This window comes from Rhizopus delemar, genomic scaffold, assembly GCF_000149305.1.
Source record: "Rhizopus delemar RA 99-880 supercont3.27 genomic scaffold, whole genome shotgun sequence".
NCBI lineage: Eukaryota > Fungi > Mucoromycota > Mucoromycetes > Mucorales > Rhizopodaceae > Rhizopus > Rhizopus delemar.
Genome location: NW_027137851.1, coordinates 15530 through 28914, shown reverse-complemented (window position 1 = coordinate 28914; position 13385 = coordinate 15530). Strand labels below are relative to the sequence as shown.

Here is a 13385-nt window from a genome sequence, read left to right as displayed (position 1 = left end):
TGATCAGACTCTGTTCTACAACACATGGTAGGTGCAGTGAAAAAATCACAACAGTGAGTACTTTTTAGGCAAAGAAAAATTATAATTAAGCAAGAGCACATGATAATAGCGCTTTTGCTTTGCAAATTAAAGTTAGCATATAGTTATGCTGCTATTTAAGGTTGTCTTTCTGTAAGTGAGTTAATTTGAGTTAAGTTTGCTTATAAAGCTTAATTTAAGGTTGTGATTGCCTTGTAAGTTGTTGTTTTATATAGGGTTTAAGCAGATGTTTGATAAGTAGTGACCACCAGATCTTATGTGTAAGATCAATACGATGTTTCTTGATAAAAGTTAAAGTAGAGTAAAAAGTTTAGGTAAACAGGGACTTGTTAAAGTTTGTTATTTACTGCGTAAAAACATATGATTTATTTAAACTGACCAACAATTTCTTCACAAAAAGATGGGATATATACATATGTATGATATTTTTTTTTCTTTTTTGCTTTTCTTATTTTTTTTGACCATTTTTATATTTTCAACATTTTTTATCTTTTTAACATTTTTTATAATCTTTTATCTTTTAATTTTTTCTATTGCTATTTTTTGTTGGTTTGTGTTTTGAGTTGAGTGTTTTAGAGAAGTTTTTCTTGAAATTTTTAAAGTAAGGTACTGTAGTGACTACCAGATCTTTTAATTAAGATCAAATAAAGGTAAAGATAAAAAAAAATAAAGGGATCAGGAACTTTTTATGAGAAGGTTGCCTGTTTATTGAATAAAATATATAAAATAAAAATGTGAGTAGAACTGTACTGTCCTTTTTCTTCATCTAAATAGTTGGGATATTTATATTGTTAATTTTTTTTTCTTTTTGACTTTTTTCATTTTCTTGACTTTTTCACTTTTTTGACCTTTAACATTTTCTTGACTTTTTTCATTTTTTGACTTCTTTGTTACACCATTTTTTTGACTTCTTTATCACAACATCAACCCTCAAAAAGAAGTTCTTGTGACCTACAAAAACATTTCAGCTGTAAAATAAATAAAAGGGAAAACTTAATCCGTTATCGCAAAAGTATAAAATGGTCATTGGGTGGATTGAACTCGTGACATCAAGATTCAAATGAGCCATATTTCCAATTAAGCTATTTTGTAATTTCTGGAAAAAAGTGGTTTATAAACATCCAATGGACTTCCATAAATATTTTGAAGACCGTTAAACATGTTTAAAAATATTATATGGTGCTTACTATTTTTGAAAATTACCGATGTACCAAATGATACAAAACTAACTGGGAACAAAGGTGCTTCACATAAGAAACGCCCCATTATTCTAGACTAAATCGGGAAATATTCGGAACTTCAAAAATTAAACAGCGCCATTCGATTCTGCTTGCCTTATAACCTTAGTTTCTATTTTTGGATTGTTATTCTAGCTCCGCTATAGCTGTAGATATTATGATTTATCCATCGTGGCCTGAAGTGCCAATCACCCGTCCTGATTGCCAAAAATTCAATATCGCAAAACACGGATACAATCCCTTGACCTCAATCTATGCTGATGCACCTTGGGATCACATCTGTATCGATACAGCCGGACCTTTCCCTACTTCAGTACAAGGTAATCAATACATCCTTCTGGTAGTGGACGTCTTTACACGATATTGTGTACTCAAAGCCTTGCCCGATAAATCTTCTCTCACTATTGCACTTGCATTAAGGAGTATCTTATCGCTCTTTGGTCGACCAAAAATTATCCAAAGTGATAATGGTACTGAGTATGTCAATGAAATCGTCAGACTGTATGTTGAATCATCCGGTATTGATCATCGTCTCATATCAGCTTATCATCCCCGAGCTAACGGTATAGTTGAACGATGGGTTGGCAAAGCAAAAAATATTTTGCACAAAAGATTACAAGGCAGAACTGAGGATTGGGACTTGTATGTTGACAGTACCCAAGAAGCCCTCAACAATACACATACAGCTTTACACGGCACACGACCTTTCTCATTGATGTTCGCAAGACGTCCCAATGAAAACAAGGATTATAATAACGTGCTGGACAAAACTAAATCGCCTGAAACAATGAAACAGTTAGAAACTAGAATCAACGAGTTTAATGACACTGTCTTACCTGCCATTCGTGAAAAAATAAAAACTTCACAAGCTGCTTCTCGAGACAAGTTCAACCAAACTCACAGAATTCTAACCGATATCCCCACTGGTAGTCAAGTCACGCTCAAGAATGTAAACCGTGTTGCAAAAAGTGATCCCCTCTACGTTGGTAATTACACTGTCAAAAGAAAAACTCAAGGTGGTTCATACGTGTTGGTTGATGCAACTGGAGCACTCTTACCAAGAGATGTACCTCCATCGCAAATAAAGGTTATTTCCCAGGAAGTATCCTTATCCAATACTGATCAATCTGAATCATACGATGTTGAGGCAGTTTTACACCATAAGGGATCACCGGGTAATTACTTATATAAAGTTCGATGGAAAGATTATGGAGAAGAAGATGACACTTGGGAACCGGCTAGTCATTTCCATGATTACAGACCGATCCAAAAGTATTGGTCACGTATAAGTGAACAAGAACCAGCGCGCGAGGTTCAACTTGTTCCTAAAAAAGATACAACCAAGAAAAGAAAAAATGTGCATCGCAATGTAACTAACTCTAAAAGAAACAGACGTTAACACATTGACCTTCTTCCACCCAACTTTCATTAACTATACATATATGTTACCAGCAAATAACGCAATTATAAAATATTTACAAGGATAGTAAAAAATGGAATTTTTTCTCATGCCTTAATATTTTTCAATTTGCACATTTGTACGCAGTCACATTTACAGACAAACATCACTTTAGCAATAAATTCCTGTTTAGGGTTTATTATCGCCTAAATGCTTTGTTCCATTCTTGAACACTATACTTTATATGTTTACATAAAGAGCCACTATACGTTATATGACTTCACCCTACCAAGCACCTATTTCTTACAACAAATAGAGCTCATCTTGACATCTCAAACCTCATTTCGACATTCAGTTAAACAAACATCTTTTTACTTGCCACATTAATCCCAGAAAAGATAATTACAACCTGGAAGGGGGCAATGTCATGTTTTGACATGTCAATAAGATAACAGTCTTATCATTCTAAGCTAAATCTTTACAAATGAGTTTGAATAAGAATAGATCCTGATAATTACCAACTGCCCTGAACAGCCAAGTTTCACTTTCATCTCAACAGTTGATTATTTACATCAGTTTATAAAATTTTTCTTATACATGTCAAATCATATCGGTCGTAACTATCTCTTGTCATTTAATCTCAGGTCTTGCTCAAACTAATATAAATAGCCTTGGAATCTTTCTTTAATAAAAGTATTCGACTTTAGAACTATTGTTCGGTCTCGTTAATTCTTCTTTTTCATATTTTAAATACTTAAAAACACTTCACATAGTCTACAGCAGTTAGCAACCATCTGTTTCCTTTCTGTGTAGTGGGAAGTTCTCCTATAAAGTCAAGATGCCACCGTGAAAAAGCCGGTGGAATATCTAATGGTACCATTGGGGCATGATGTTTATTCTTGTTTGGGCCAGCGGCTAGTTGACATTGTGGGCAATAAGATAACCATTTTTGAATATCGCCTGACATATCTGGCCACCACCAACGTTTCTTCAATAGATCGTACACTGTTGTTTTACCAAGGTGTCCAAATCCAGCATGGAATTTTTCCACAAGGTCAGCACGGCGGGAGAAAGGACAAAACTGCACTAGCACGAACTTCTTTCCATTTTTGATTTTTCGGTATACTTTGTTATTACGAACCACAAATTTTTCCTTGTTTTGTTCCATCCGTTTTTTCATAGCCTCAGATATATCGCTTGGAATATCTATACGATAATATTCCGGCCAGTCAGATTCTTCCTTTTGTTCCATTCGATACAAATATTCGGGTTCCAATTCTTCAGTATTGGCCGTACAACTAGGACCATCACGTCGACTCAAAGCGTCAGGTACACCGTTTTCCTTCCCAGGTTTGTATTTTATCTTTGGATCATAGGCTTCAATTTCGGATAACCATCGAACTAAACGAGGGGTAGGCTTCTTTTGAGATCGTAAATACTGTAATGGATTGTGATCAGTAAACACCGTATAATCAGAGCCGTCTATAAAACATCTCCAAGTACGTAATGCATGCAGTATTCCAATTAATTCTCTTTCTTGTGGTGGGTAGTTTCTTTCACTAGCAGATAGCTTTTTGGATTCGTATGCAATAGGATGTAACAAATTATTATCGTCCTTCTGTAATAGCACTGCACCAACACCAAAATCAGAAGCATCAGTCTCAATGATAAATGGCTTAGTAAGATCGGGCGATTGAAGCACAGGTGCTGTAGACATGAGATCCTTGAGTTGTTTAAATGCAAGCTCACATTCACTGGTCCAATGTATGGAACGCTTCTTAGCTCCAGTTCCTTTTGTCAAGTCCGTCAAGGGGGTTGCAACAGTTGAGAATCCAGATATGAACCGACGATAGTGTGAGCACAAACCAATGAATTGACGAACTTCTTGTACGTTCGTAGGACGGGGCCATTCTTTAATTGCATTTATTTTTGAAGCCGAAGGCAGCACCCCTTTTTCAGATACACGATAACCGAGGAATTCGACTTCCTTCTTGTTAAAATCACACTTTTTGGGGTTGACATATAATTTGTTTTCTCGGAGTCTTTGTAGTACCATTCTTAAATGTTTTTCATGTTCTTCTTTGGTCTTGCTAAAGATCAAAATGTCATCAAGGTATACCAATGCAAATTTGTCAACATAATCACGTAGTACGTCGTTCATCATCTTTTGAAAGGTTGGCGGGCTGTTAGTTAAACCAAATGGTAAGACCAAAAATTCATAAGAGCCATATCGGGTGTTGAATGCTGTTTTAGGAATATCCTCCTTGCGAATACGAACTTGATGATACCCACTTTTAAGATCGATACTTGAAAAATATTTGGCACCACCTAAACGTTCTAAGCACTCATCAATGCGAGGTAAAGGAGTGCTGATTTTCTTGGTCAGGGAGTTGACTGCACGATAATCAATACACATACGTAGTGAGCCGTCTTTCTTGCGTACGAACAACACTGGAGCGCCCCAAGGAGAATAACTAGGTCGGATGAAGCCAGCACTGAGAAGTTCCTTTAGTTGTCTCTGTAATTCATCCAATTCCCGTGGACTCATTTTAAACGGGGGCCTATTAACCGGTTTAGCTTCTCCAGTATCAATAACATGTTCAACCGTTCTCATAGGAGGTAGACCAGGTAGGGAACCTTCACAAAAGACATCCTTGAATTCCTTGAGAAAAGCTGAATTCACTTTTTCTGCAGGTTTGTTGTCATTGAAGTGGACCAAGTATAATTCTTCAACTTGGTTTTTCTTGGCACTTCGTTGAAATTGCCTCTTGGACATGACATATGCGAATTCTTGTACAGGTGCGAATGGCATGGCGACAATAGGATTGGCACAGGGTACCATGGTTTCTTTTAATCCTTTGCAATTCGATAATACCCAAGAGTTAGTTTTCCAGTCAGGAGTAGGCTTAGCTTGCTTCAACCATTGTTGTCCCAATATAAGATCGAACTTCATATCAAAGATATAGGCTTGAGTTCGATAGCATAGTTTTCCAATTCGAAGTATGAACTCTACTTTTTTGTCGATAGTCATTTTATGACCTCCAGCAGTTTCTACTTCACTAGCGGTACGAAGAGGAATTACCTTTATAAAATTATTAATCAAGCGAGGGGCAATATAATTTGACCCAGCACCAGTGTCAAGTAGGGCTTTGATCTTGGCATTACCATTTTTACCATTATATAAAGTCATTTCGTACAAGGGCAAATCAGTGACTTTATTATTGAAGCTTAAAATATGAGCACCGTCTTCAGCAAGTGATTGTTTATCATCATCATCATTGTATTCATCTTCTTCAAACTTTGCTGCAGCCTTGTTATCTTGATTTACGGTTTCCATATTGTTTAAAGATTGTTGTTTTCTTCCATTGTTTGATTGAAACCCTTGCCTAAACCTTCTTCCAGACTTCCTCCATGTAGGACATTCATTTTTCATGTGACCAACACCTTGACAACCATAACAACGAACTTGTTGACGACTTGTGCTACGATTTCCCGAATTGTTCTCTTTCCTGTTAAAGCGATAAGCCTTAGATAGTACATTGATAGCATGTTGAATTGAGTCCAAGTCCATAGGGTCATCATTAGGTAAAGCATGGATAGTTGACTGAGATCGAGTAAAAGGATTGTTGGCAACAGGAGCATTGGTGGCATACGACGTAGCGTACTCACCATCGTTCATAGCGGCTTCAATGGCAAGAGCAATAGATTCAGCACTTTCTAATGAATGGGGGAAACGTGATCGAACCATAACTCGTAATTGTGGCTTTAATCCACGAACGAAACGATCCAAGGCATCACCTGACGACATATCCTTAATTTGCAGTTGTAGACTGCGGAATTCATTGATGTAAGAAGTAACATTCGTGCGCTGAGTTAGAACAGCCATCTTGTCACGAGCAGCTTGAGTGGCATTGATAGGTTTAAATTCATTTTCCAATATGCTTCTAAACGTGGGCCAATCTTCAGGGGGAATACGAGATGTCTTGTATTGATTCCACCATATGAGGGCATCACCACGAAGCAAAGTAACAGCATACAATATTCTTTCTCTTGCATAGGTACCAGTTCAAAATAAGTTTCCAACGAGCTAATCCAGCTCGTAACAACCAACGAGGATCTTTCACCTCTATATAAATCAGGTTCACGGACTCGAAAAGATGGAGCACTTTTTGCAGTAATGGTACGTAGTAAATCATTAAGCATGTCCTTGTCCAAATAAACGCCTTTTCCAGCAGTAGAAGCACCAGGGCTTCCCATAATAATATCTTCTTCAATAACACCAGACATAGTCCGATAAGATGTTCCAATATAAGTCTTGTAAAATTAGAGAGACAGTAACCAAGTAGTAAAATAACCCAAGAATAATTCTTGTAAAATTCCAATAGTAAACCAAATAAAAAGAGTAACCCAAGAAATAACCTTCTTGTAAATATCGCCAATAGAATCACCAAATAGATTCAATAACCAGGTATAACAACCAGATAAAATAAACAATCAGATGCTACCAGTTGTCGTGCTTGAGAGAGGGCCAACCAATAGTAGTTTGTTATAAATGTTTTAATAAAAGATATTTGAACTTGAAAGATAATGTTTATTTTCTTAAAATAATAACGAGTATTTATATGTTTTCATAATGGTCTGATGACTTCCTAAAATAATCATATTGCTGCGGTTCATTGCTGCGGTTCATTGCTGCGGTTCATTGCTGCGGTTAAGTTGTCATGGTTACTTGTACAACGGTCTCTGTTCTTTGTCAATGAGCGCGTGATATTCTTTGAGCCATGTACAAGACGCAACTTCAAGACATTTAATGGCGCTTTCCTTTTTAAGGTTCCAGAAGATCTTTGGCGTGGAGTTGGAACAAATCTACGTTTTGCTACGACACAGGATGTAAAGCCCGATTGGCCAAATTGGATACGGCGTCCGCCTTCTAAGCGGAAGATTGCGGGTTCGACCCCCGCATTGGGTACTTTTTGCCATTGTAACACAATGCAGCAAACTTTGGCAGCATTCGACTTTTCTCTCTCCAATTAGTTTAAATCCAGTGTGACAATAGAAGTGAATAAAGAGGTCACACGAAGCAAAAGTGAAAGAAGTCAAAATATGAAAAAAGTCGAAAATTGAAAAAAGTTGAAAAATGAAAAAAGTCAAAAAAAATAAGAAAAGCTAAAAAGAAAAAAAGAAAATATTCATATATATATATCCCATCTTTTTGTAAAGAAAATGTTAGTCAGTTTAAATAAATCATATATTTCTACTCAGTAATTAACAAACTTTAACAAGAAAGTCCCTGTTTACCTAAACTTTTTACTCTACTTTAACTTTTATCAAGAAACATCGTATTGATCTTACACATAAGATCTGGTGGTCACTACTTATCAAGCATCTGCTTAAATTCCATACAAAACAACAACTTACAAGGCAATCACAACCTTAAATCAAGCTTTACTGTTAAGGATACATAAGATTATAGTCACTTTATTTTAGTAAAAGGAATCGGATATGATCCTGAATAGTATGTTGACATAGCTTGGAATCATTTATAACATTATTCCCAACACAGATCAAGAAAAGACTTTGATTAGATTTTTATATTAAGCTTTATTCATATTAACTTCACACAGTCAAATGTATGGCGTGGTTGTAATATAGTTTATTGATGATATGAGCATGTTGAATAAGGAATGACAATTACTTACCGGATCATCATTAAGTCATGTAAACCTTTATCCTAACTGAGATATTATTATTAGCCGTAATATCCAATCACGGAACTAGAGGATTTTATATTCATCCGTACCGTCTTCTAAATAGTCCTACATCCAGAGTTATCTGAAACCATCCCAATAGCATAATTGACAACACAAGCTAGGAACAGGCTAAACTAATAATTAGAAATAGTAATCATCTATTCTGTCGAATTGATCATAAATCTGTCCTAATTCTTTATCCGTATCATGTCTATAAATACTCTCACTTTTTACATGTAGAATTTATCATATTCAATCTTAGTTATCTTAACTTAATAAAGAGATACCAAGTTCTAACAGTATTTCTTTATCTTTGTTGTTATACTACTTTTACCTAAAACCCCCCTATCCTAAACATTTTTTACTGTTAATTACTTGCAAATGAATTCTACTGTTGAAAACTCTGGTGCTAATACTGCTGAAATGAATTCTATGGGCGCAGCAAATGATTCCAATGATTACTCTCAAGGCTTCAATGAAGGTTCTTCTTTGTCTTCTGCTGGTATGTCTATTCAAGATGATTCCGCTATGGTGGTTGATTCTGGTTCCGGTTTTGTATCTTCTTCTGTGGTGTCAAACAAGAAGGAGGACAATGTTGCCATTAACCTCATGCAACTGCGCAGTGAGATGGATGAGCAATTGAAGATGTTTTGTCATGTAAGGGCTTCAGGTGATGATGCAGCCATTGATGAAGCACTTCGAGGAATAGACAAAACAAAGCGCAGAATTGCAGCAATGTTGGAATGTCAATCCTTTTACAAGAAACTTGACATGCATCAAAACCCCACTGGAGGTAGCAATGCGGTTTCTGCTGGGCTTTCCTTGTCTCATAGGGATTTGCCTAAATTTCAGTTGGCTACCAGTGTTATCAGACCCTTTCCAAATGAAGAGGTTTTTGAATCTGTGGAGCACTTCTTGACAAAATTTGAAAACATCATTGAGGGTTCCTCATATCAGAGTGTTGAGCATGTTTGGAAAAAGTTTTTACCACTTTGTTTACCTTACAGTGACAATGCCTGGGTAGAGACCGAGCTTAAGAGATGTCGTAATTGGTCCGAAGCAAGACAAGCATTCGTAGGTCATCATGGATCAAGCATGTCAAGTAGCTATTATAATGACTTGGTTTTTACGATGACGATGAGCAGTAAGGAATCTATTAGTGATTACTCTAAGAAATTTCTGCAAGCTGTTTTTTATGCGGGACTTCCTAAGGATGATCCACGTATCGCTGATTGTTTTTTGGCATCGTTGACGCTACCTGTCCAAACTATCATCCGAATGACTGTGACAAGAGTGGAAGGAAAACGAAGCAGACCACACAATTGGACTGTCGAGTACTTATCGCAAGTGGGACGTGATGTCCTTGGTGACGATAACAGTCTGTATGCTGAAGCCACTGCTATGATTCCTGGTGCAAATCGGGTAAAGAAGCAAGAAGGTGTAGATCATGGGCTTGCAAGCAAGCATCGCATTAGTAAGCCTATTAAGGCAAACAAGTTGGCCAAGTCTTTCTTCTGTTCCCATCATGGAAAGAATGGCACTCATAACTCCAAGGATTGTTACAGCCTGAAGAATAGAGCTGAGAAGAATACGGAGAAAAAAGAAAACAATTGTTACAAGTGCCACCAACCATGGTTCAAAGGCCATGTATGCAAAAAGGATGAGCCTAGAAGAGTTCTTGCTGTTTCCAAGGTAGAGAAACAAGAAGAGAGTCAAATTGACAAGGCCACTGCTGAAGTCGAGGCGATGATGGAGGACTTGAGTTACGATTGTAAGTATCCAAGTAAAAACAAGAATAAAGCATGTAATGATAACAGTGCATTTAACTTATTGACTCCTATCTTTATAGAGAACACAAAACTTATTGGTTTGATTGATACTGGAAGCGATGCAAGTTTCATTGATGTCATTTCTTTAAATAAAAAGCTAAAAATCAATAAAGTTAACAAAATTACTGGTTCCTATAATTTTTTGTCTCATAATAATGAAATATCTCGAATTGGTGTTACTGATCCGTTGCAATTTAAATACGCAAATGGTATTCAGTTTAAACATTCATTAGAAGTAATGAAGTTTAACAAAGAATTCGAATTTGATATTCTTCTTGGAACTGATATCTTGCCTAAAATGAATATTGGTTTAACTGGTGTAGCATTTAAACTTGATGGTGAACACTCACACTCTGATACTACAGCCAATGATAATCTAATTCTAGATAATATCAATATTGATCGTGAAAATAAACATGAGCCTGATAATTCGCCAGCTGGTACTTCCAATCAAAGGGCAGAATTTTTCAAAATAATTAAAGAGGCCATTGATAAGAACCAGAGTATTCCTATTGAATCTTCATGTCCAATGCCTGAGTCCATTATCCACCTTCCCACTAAAGAAGGCGCTACGGCTTATAGACGGCAATATCCAATTCCGCACGCTTTAAGACCAGTATTAGACAAGCAAATAAAAGAATGGTTGGAGACTGGTACCATTATTAAGTCCAAAATCAACACATCTTTTAATAGTCCACTCCTTCTCGTTCCTAAGAGAAACAAAGCTGGTGAAATTGTTAATCATCGTGTGTGCTTGGATGTGAGACTGCTGAATAAAATTTTACCTCCTAGTTTTAATTATCCTGTTCCATTGATTAGAGATATTTTCGATAACCTGGCTGGTAAAAAGGTGTTTACAACACTTGATTTGTCTAATGCATACCATCGATTCAAAGTGCACCTGAAGATGTGCATAAATTGACCTTCACACATAACAATGCCCAATATTCTTTCATTAAAGGATGTTTTGGAGTAAAAATGCTAACTTCCCAATTCCAAAAGTGCTTAGCAACCCTATTTGATGGGATCGACTGTGTACAAAACTTTGTTGATGATTGTATTATTGCTAGTGATAGCTATGAACAGCATGCAAAAGATGTGAAATTGGTGATTGATAAGCTGACCTCTGTGAATTTAATAATAAATCCAGAAAAATGTGTATGGTTTCAACAATCAGTTCGACTTTTAGGCTTTGTTGTAAATACGACAGGCACTAAAGTGGATCGTAAAAAGCTAACAAATGTTGAAAATTGGCCACTTCCTAATAAAAGTAATAAGCAAATCCAACAATTTATGGGTTTGATCAACTATTTTAGAGAATACATCCCAATGATTTCCAGAGTAGCTGAACCAATCACAAGATTGAGTAACGCTGCCAATGTGGAAGAGTTGTGGACTGATGAGCAAACAAACAGTTTCTATGCTTTAAAAAAGATCTTGCAGTCAGACATGATTTTGCATTATCCCAACTTAAATAAAAAATTTTTTGTGGCTACAGATGCATCGTTATATGGTGTTGCGGCAGTTCTTTATCAAAAAGATGAACATGATCGTGACAAGTATATCAGTTTTATCTCCTCTTCGTTGACACCCTCGCAAAGACGTTGGAGTACAACTAAAAGAGAGTTGTATGCAATCGTATTAGCACTCAACAAATTCAGGAAATTCTTATGGGGCAGACACTTTACCGTTTATAGTGATCATAAAGCCTTAGTTTATCTACATACCCAGAAAATTGCCAATCCTATGATGATCGGCTGGATTGAGACACTTCTTGACTTTGATTTTGATGTAGCCCATATCCCTGGTATATTGAATAAGCTTCCTGACATGTTAAGCCGTTTGTATCCACCTTTACAGGATAGCTACAAACTGGTGGAGGATAATGTGCCAAGCAAATTAAATAACCGTAACAAGAAAAGAGTTATTGCTAAAAGAAAGAAATATAGCAGAGACAAAATTATTAATGTTCTTGCTACAAAATTGGTAGAAACGAAAAATGAACGTACCGATTACATGACTCCTCCTGAAGAAGAGAGAGACGCTATACTTAGAGAAACACATTCCTTTGGACATTACGGATACCAAGCAATAGTCAGAGACATTCATAGTCGAGGCATGCATTGGACTAATATTTATGATGAAGCAAAGAGTATTGTGAGTTCCTGTACCGAATGTCAGAAACATAACATTAGCAAGAGAGGCTACCACCCTTTGACTAACGTTATGGCTAATAGACCGTTTGATCACATAGCTATTGATCTTGCAGGACCACTTCCAGTGACGGATGAGGGTTACTTGTTCTTATTAGTTGTCACAGACATTTGTACAAAATACGTTGTAATCAGGGCTTTAAAAAACAAACAATCAGATACCATTGCAAAACAGCTAATTAGTATCTTTGGAGATTATGGATTTCCTCGAATCATCCAAAGTGACAATGGAACTGAATTCAGAAATGCTTTAATGACAAGTCTATCAAAAAACCTTGGAATAGATCGTAGATACTCTACTGCGTATCATCCACAAGGTAATGGAAGTGCTGAAGCTAGTGTGAAAATTGCATTAAATACATTGAGAAAGATGGTACAATCCAATAGTAGAGATTGGGATCATTATCTTCCAATTGTGCAACTCTGTATGAACAGATACATAAAAAATAAATCACTAAGCTCTCCATTCTCACTCATGTATGCTCGCAGAGTAAACTTACCTGACGACTATACAAACAAAGAAAAGTATCCACTCCCTAAAGATGTAATGACCATCAAAGAGCTTGAAGAACGAGTCAATTACATGGAAAATGTTATATTTCCTGCCATAAATGAAAGAACCCAAAAGATTAATGAGGAGTACAGTAAGAGATACAATGATAAAAATATACTTGTAAATATCCCCAATGGAACACATGTAATGGTTAGACTAAATAGTAGAAGTGGGAAACTTGCACCACTATACGAAGGACCTTATACAGTGGTTCGAAAGAACAAAGGAGGATCATATGAATTAAAAGATGAGCAGAATGAATTAATGCATCGTAACTATACGCCGTCTGAATTGAAAATAGTGCATATAGATGAGTCTAACATTGAAGATGAATACTATGAGCTTGAAGCCATTAGAGATCATC

The 13385-nt window shown here is 36.3% G+C and overlaps 3 protein-coding genes and 1 non-coding gene across 4 annotated transcripts; 3 read left to right on the top strand and 1 right to left on the bottom strand.

The window, feature by feature from the left end:
• Window positions 1-1434: 1434 nt before the first annotated feature.
• On the top strand, window positions 1435-2676 carry RO3G_17165 (uncharacterized protein; the record flags this gene model as incomplete). The annotated part of the gene is made up of 1 exon (XM_067671749.1): window positions 1435-2676. The coding sequence occupies one exon, from the start codon at window positions 1435-1437 to the stop codon at window positions 2674-2676; it is 1242 nt and encodes a 413-aa protein (XP_067527690.1).
• Window positions 2677-3430: 754 nt separating this feature from the next.
• RO3G_17164 (uncharacterized protein) lies at window positions 3431-6562 on the bottom strand (the record flags this gene model as incomplete). The annotated part of the gene is made up of 1 exon (XM_067671748.1): window positions 3431-6562. One exon carries the CDS (start codon window positions 6560-6562, stop codon window positions 3431-3433), a length of 3132 nt encoding a protein of 1043 aa, XP_067527689.1.
• Window positions 6563-7571: 1009 nt separating this feature from the next.
• On the top strand, window positions 7572-7645 carry RO3G_19225. The gene has a single exon. It is a non-coding gene; the product is annotated as a tRNA-Arg (tRNA).
• Window positions 7646-8807: 1162 nt separating this feature from the next.
• Window positions 8808-13265, top strand: RO3G_17163 (uncharacterized protein; the record flags this gene model as incomplete). The annotated part of the gene is made up of 4 exons (XM_067671747.1): window positions 8808-10209; window positions 10276-11097; window positions 11217-13141; window positions 13230-13265. The coding sequence occupies 4 exons, from the start codon at window positions 8808-8810 to the stop codon at window positions 13263-13265; spliced, it is 4185 nt and encodes a 1394-aa protein (XP_067527688.1).
• Window positions 13266-13385: the final 120 nt, after the last annotated feature.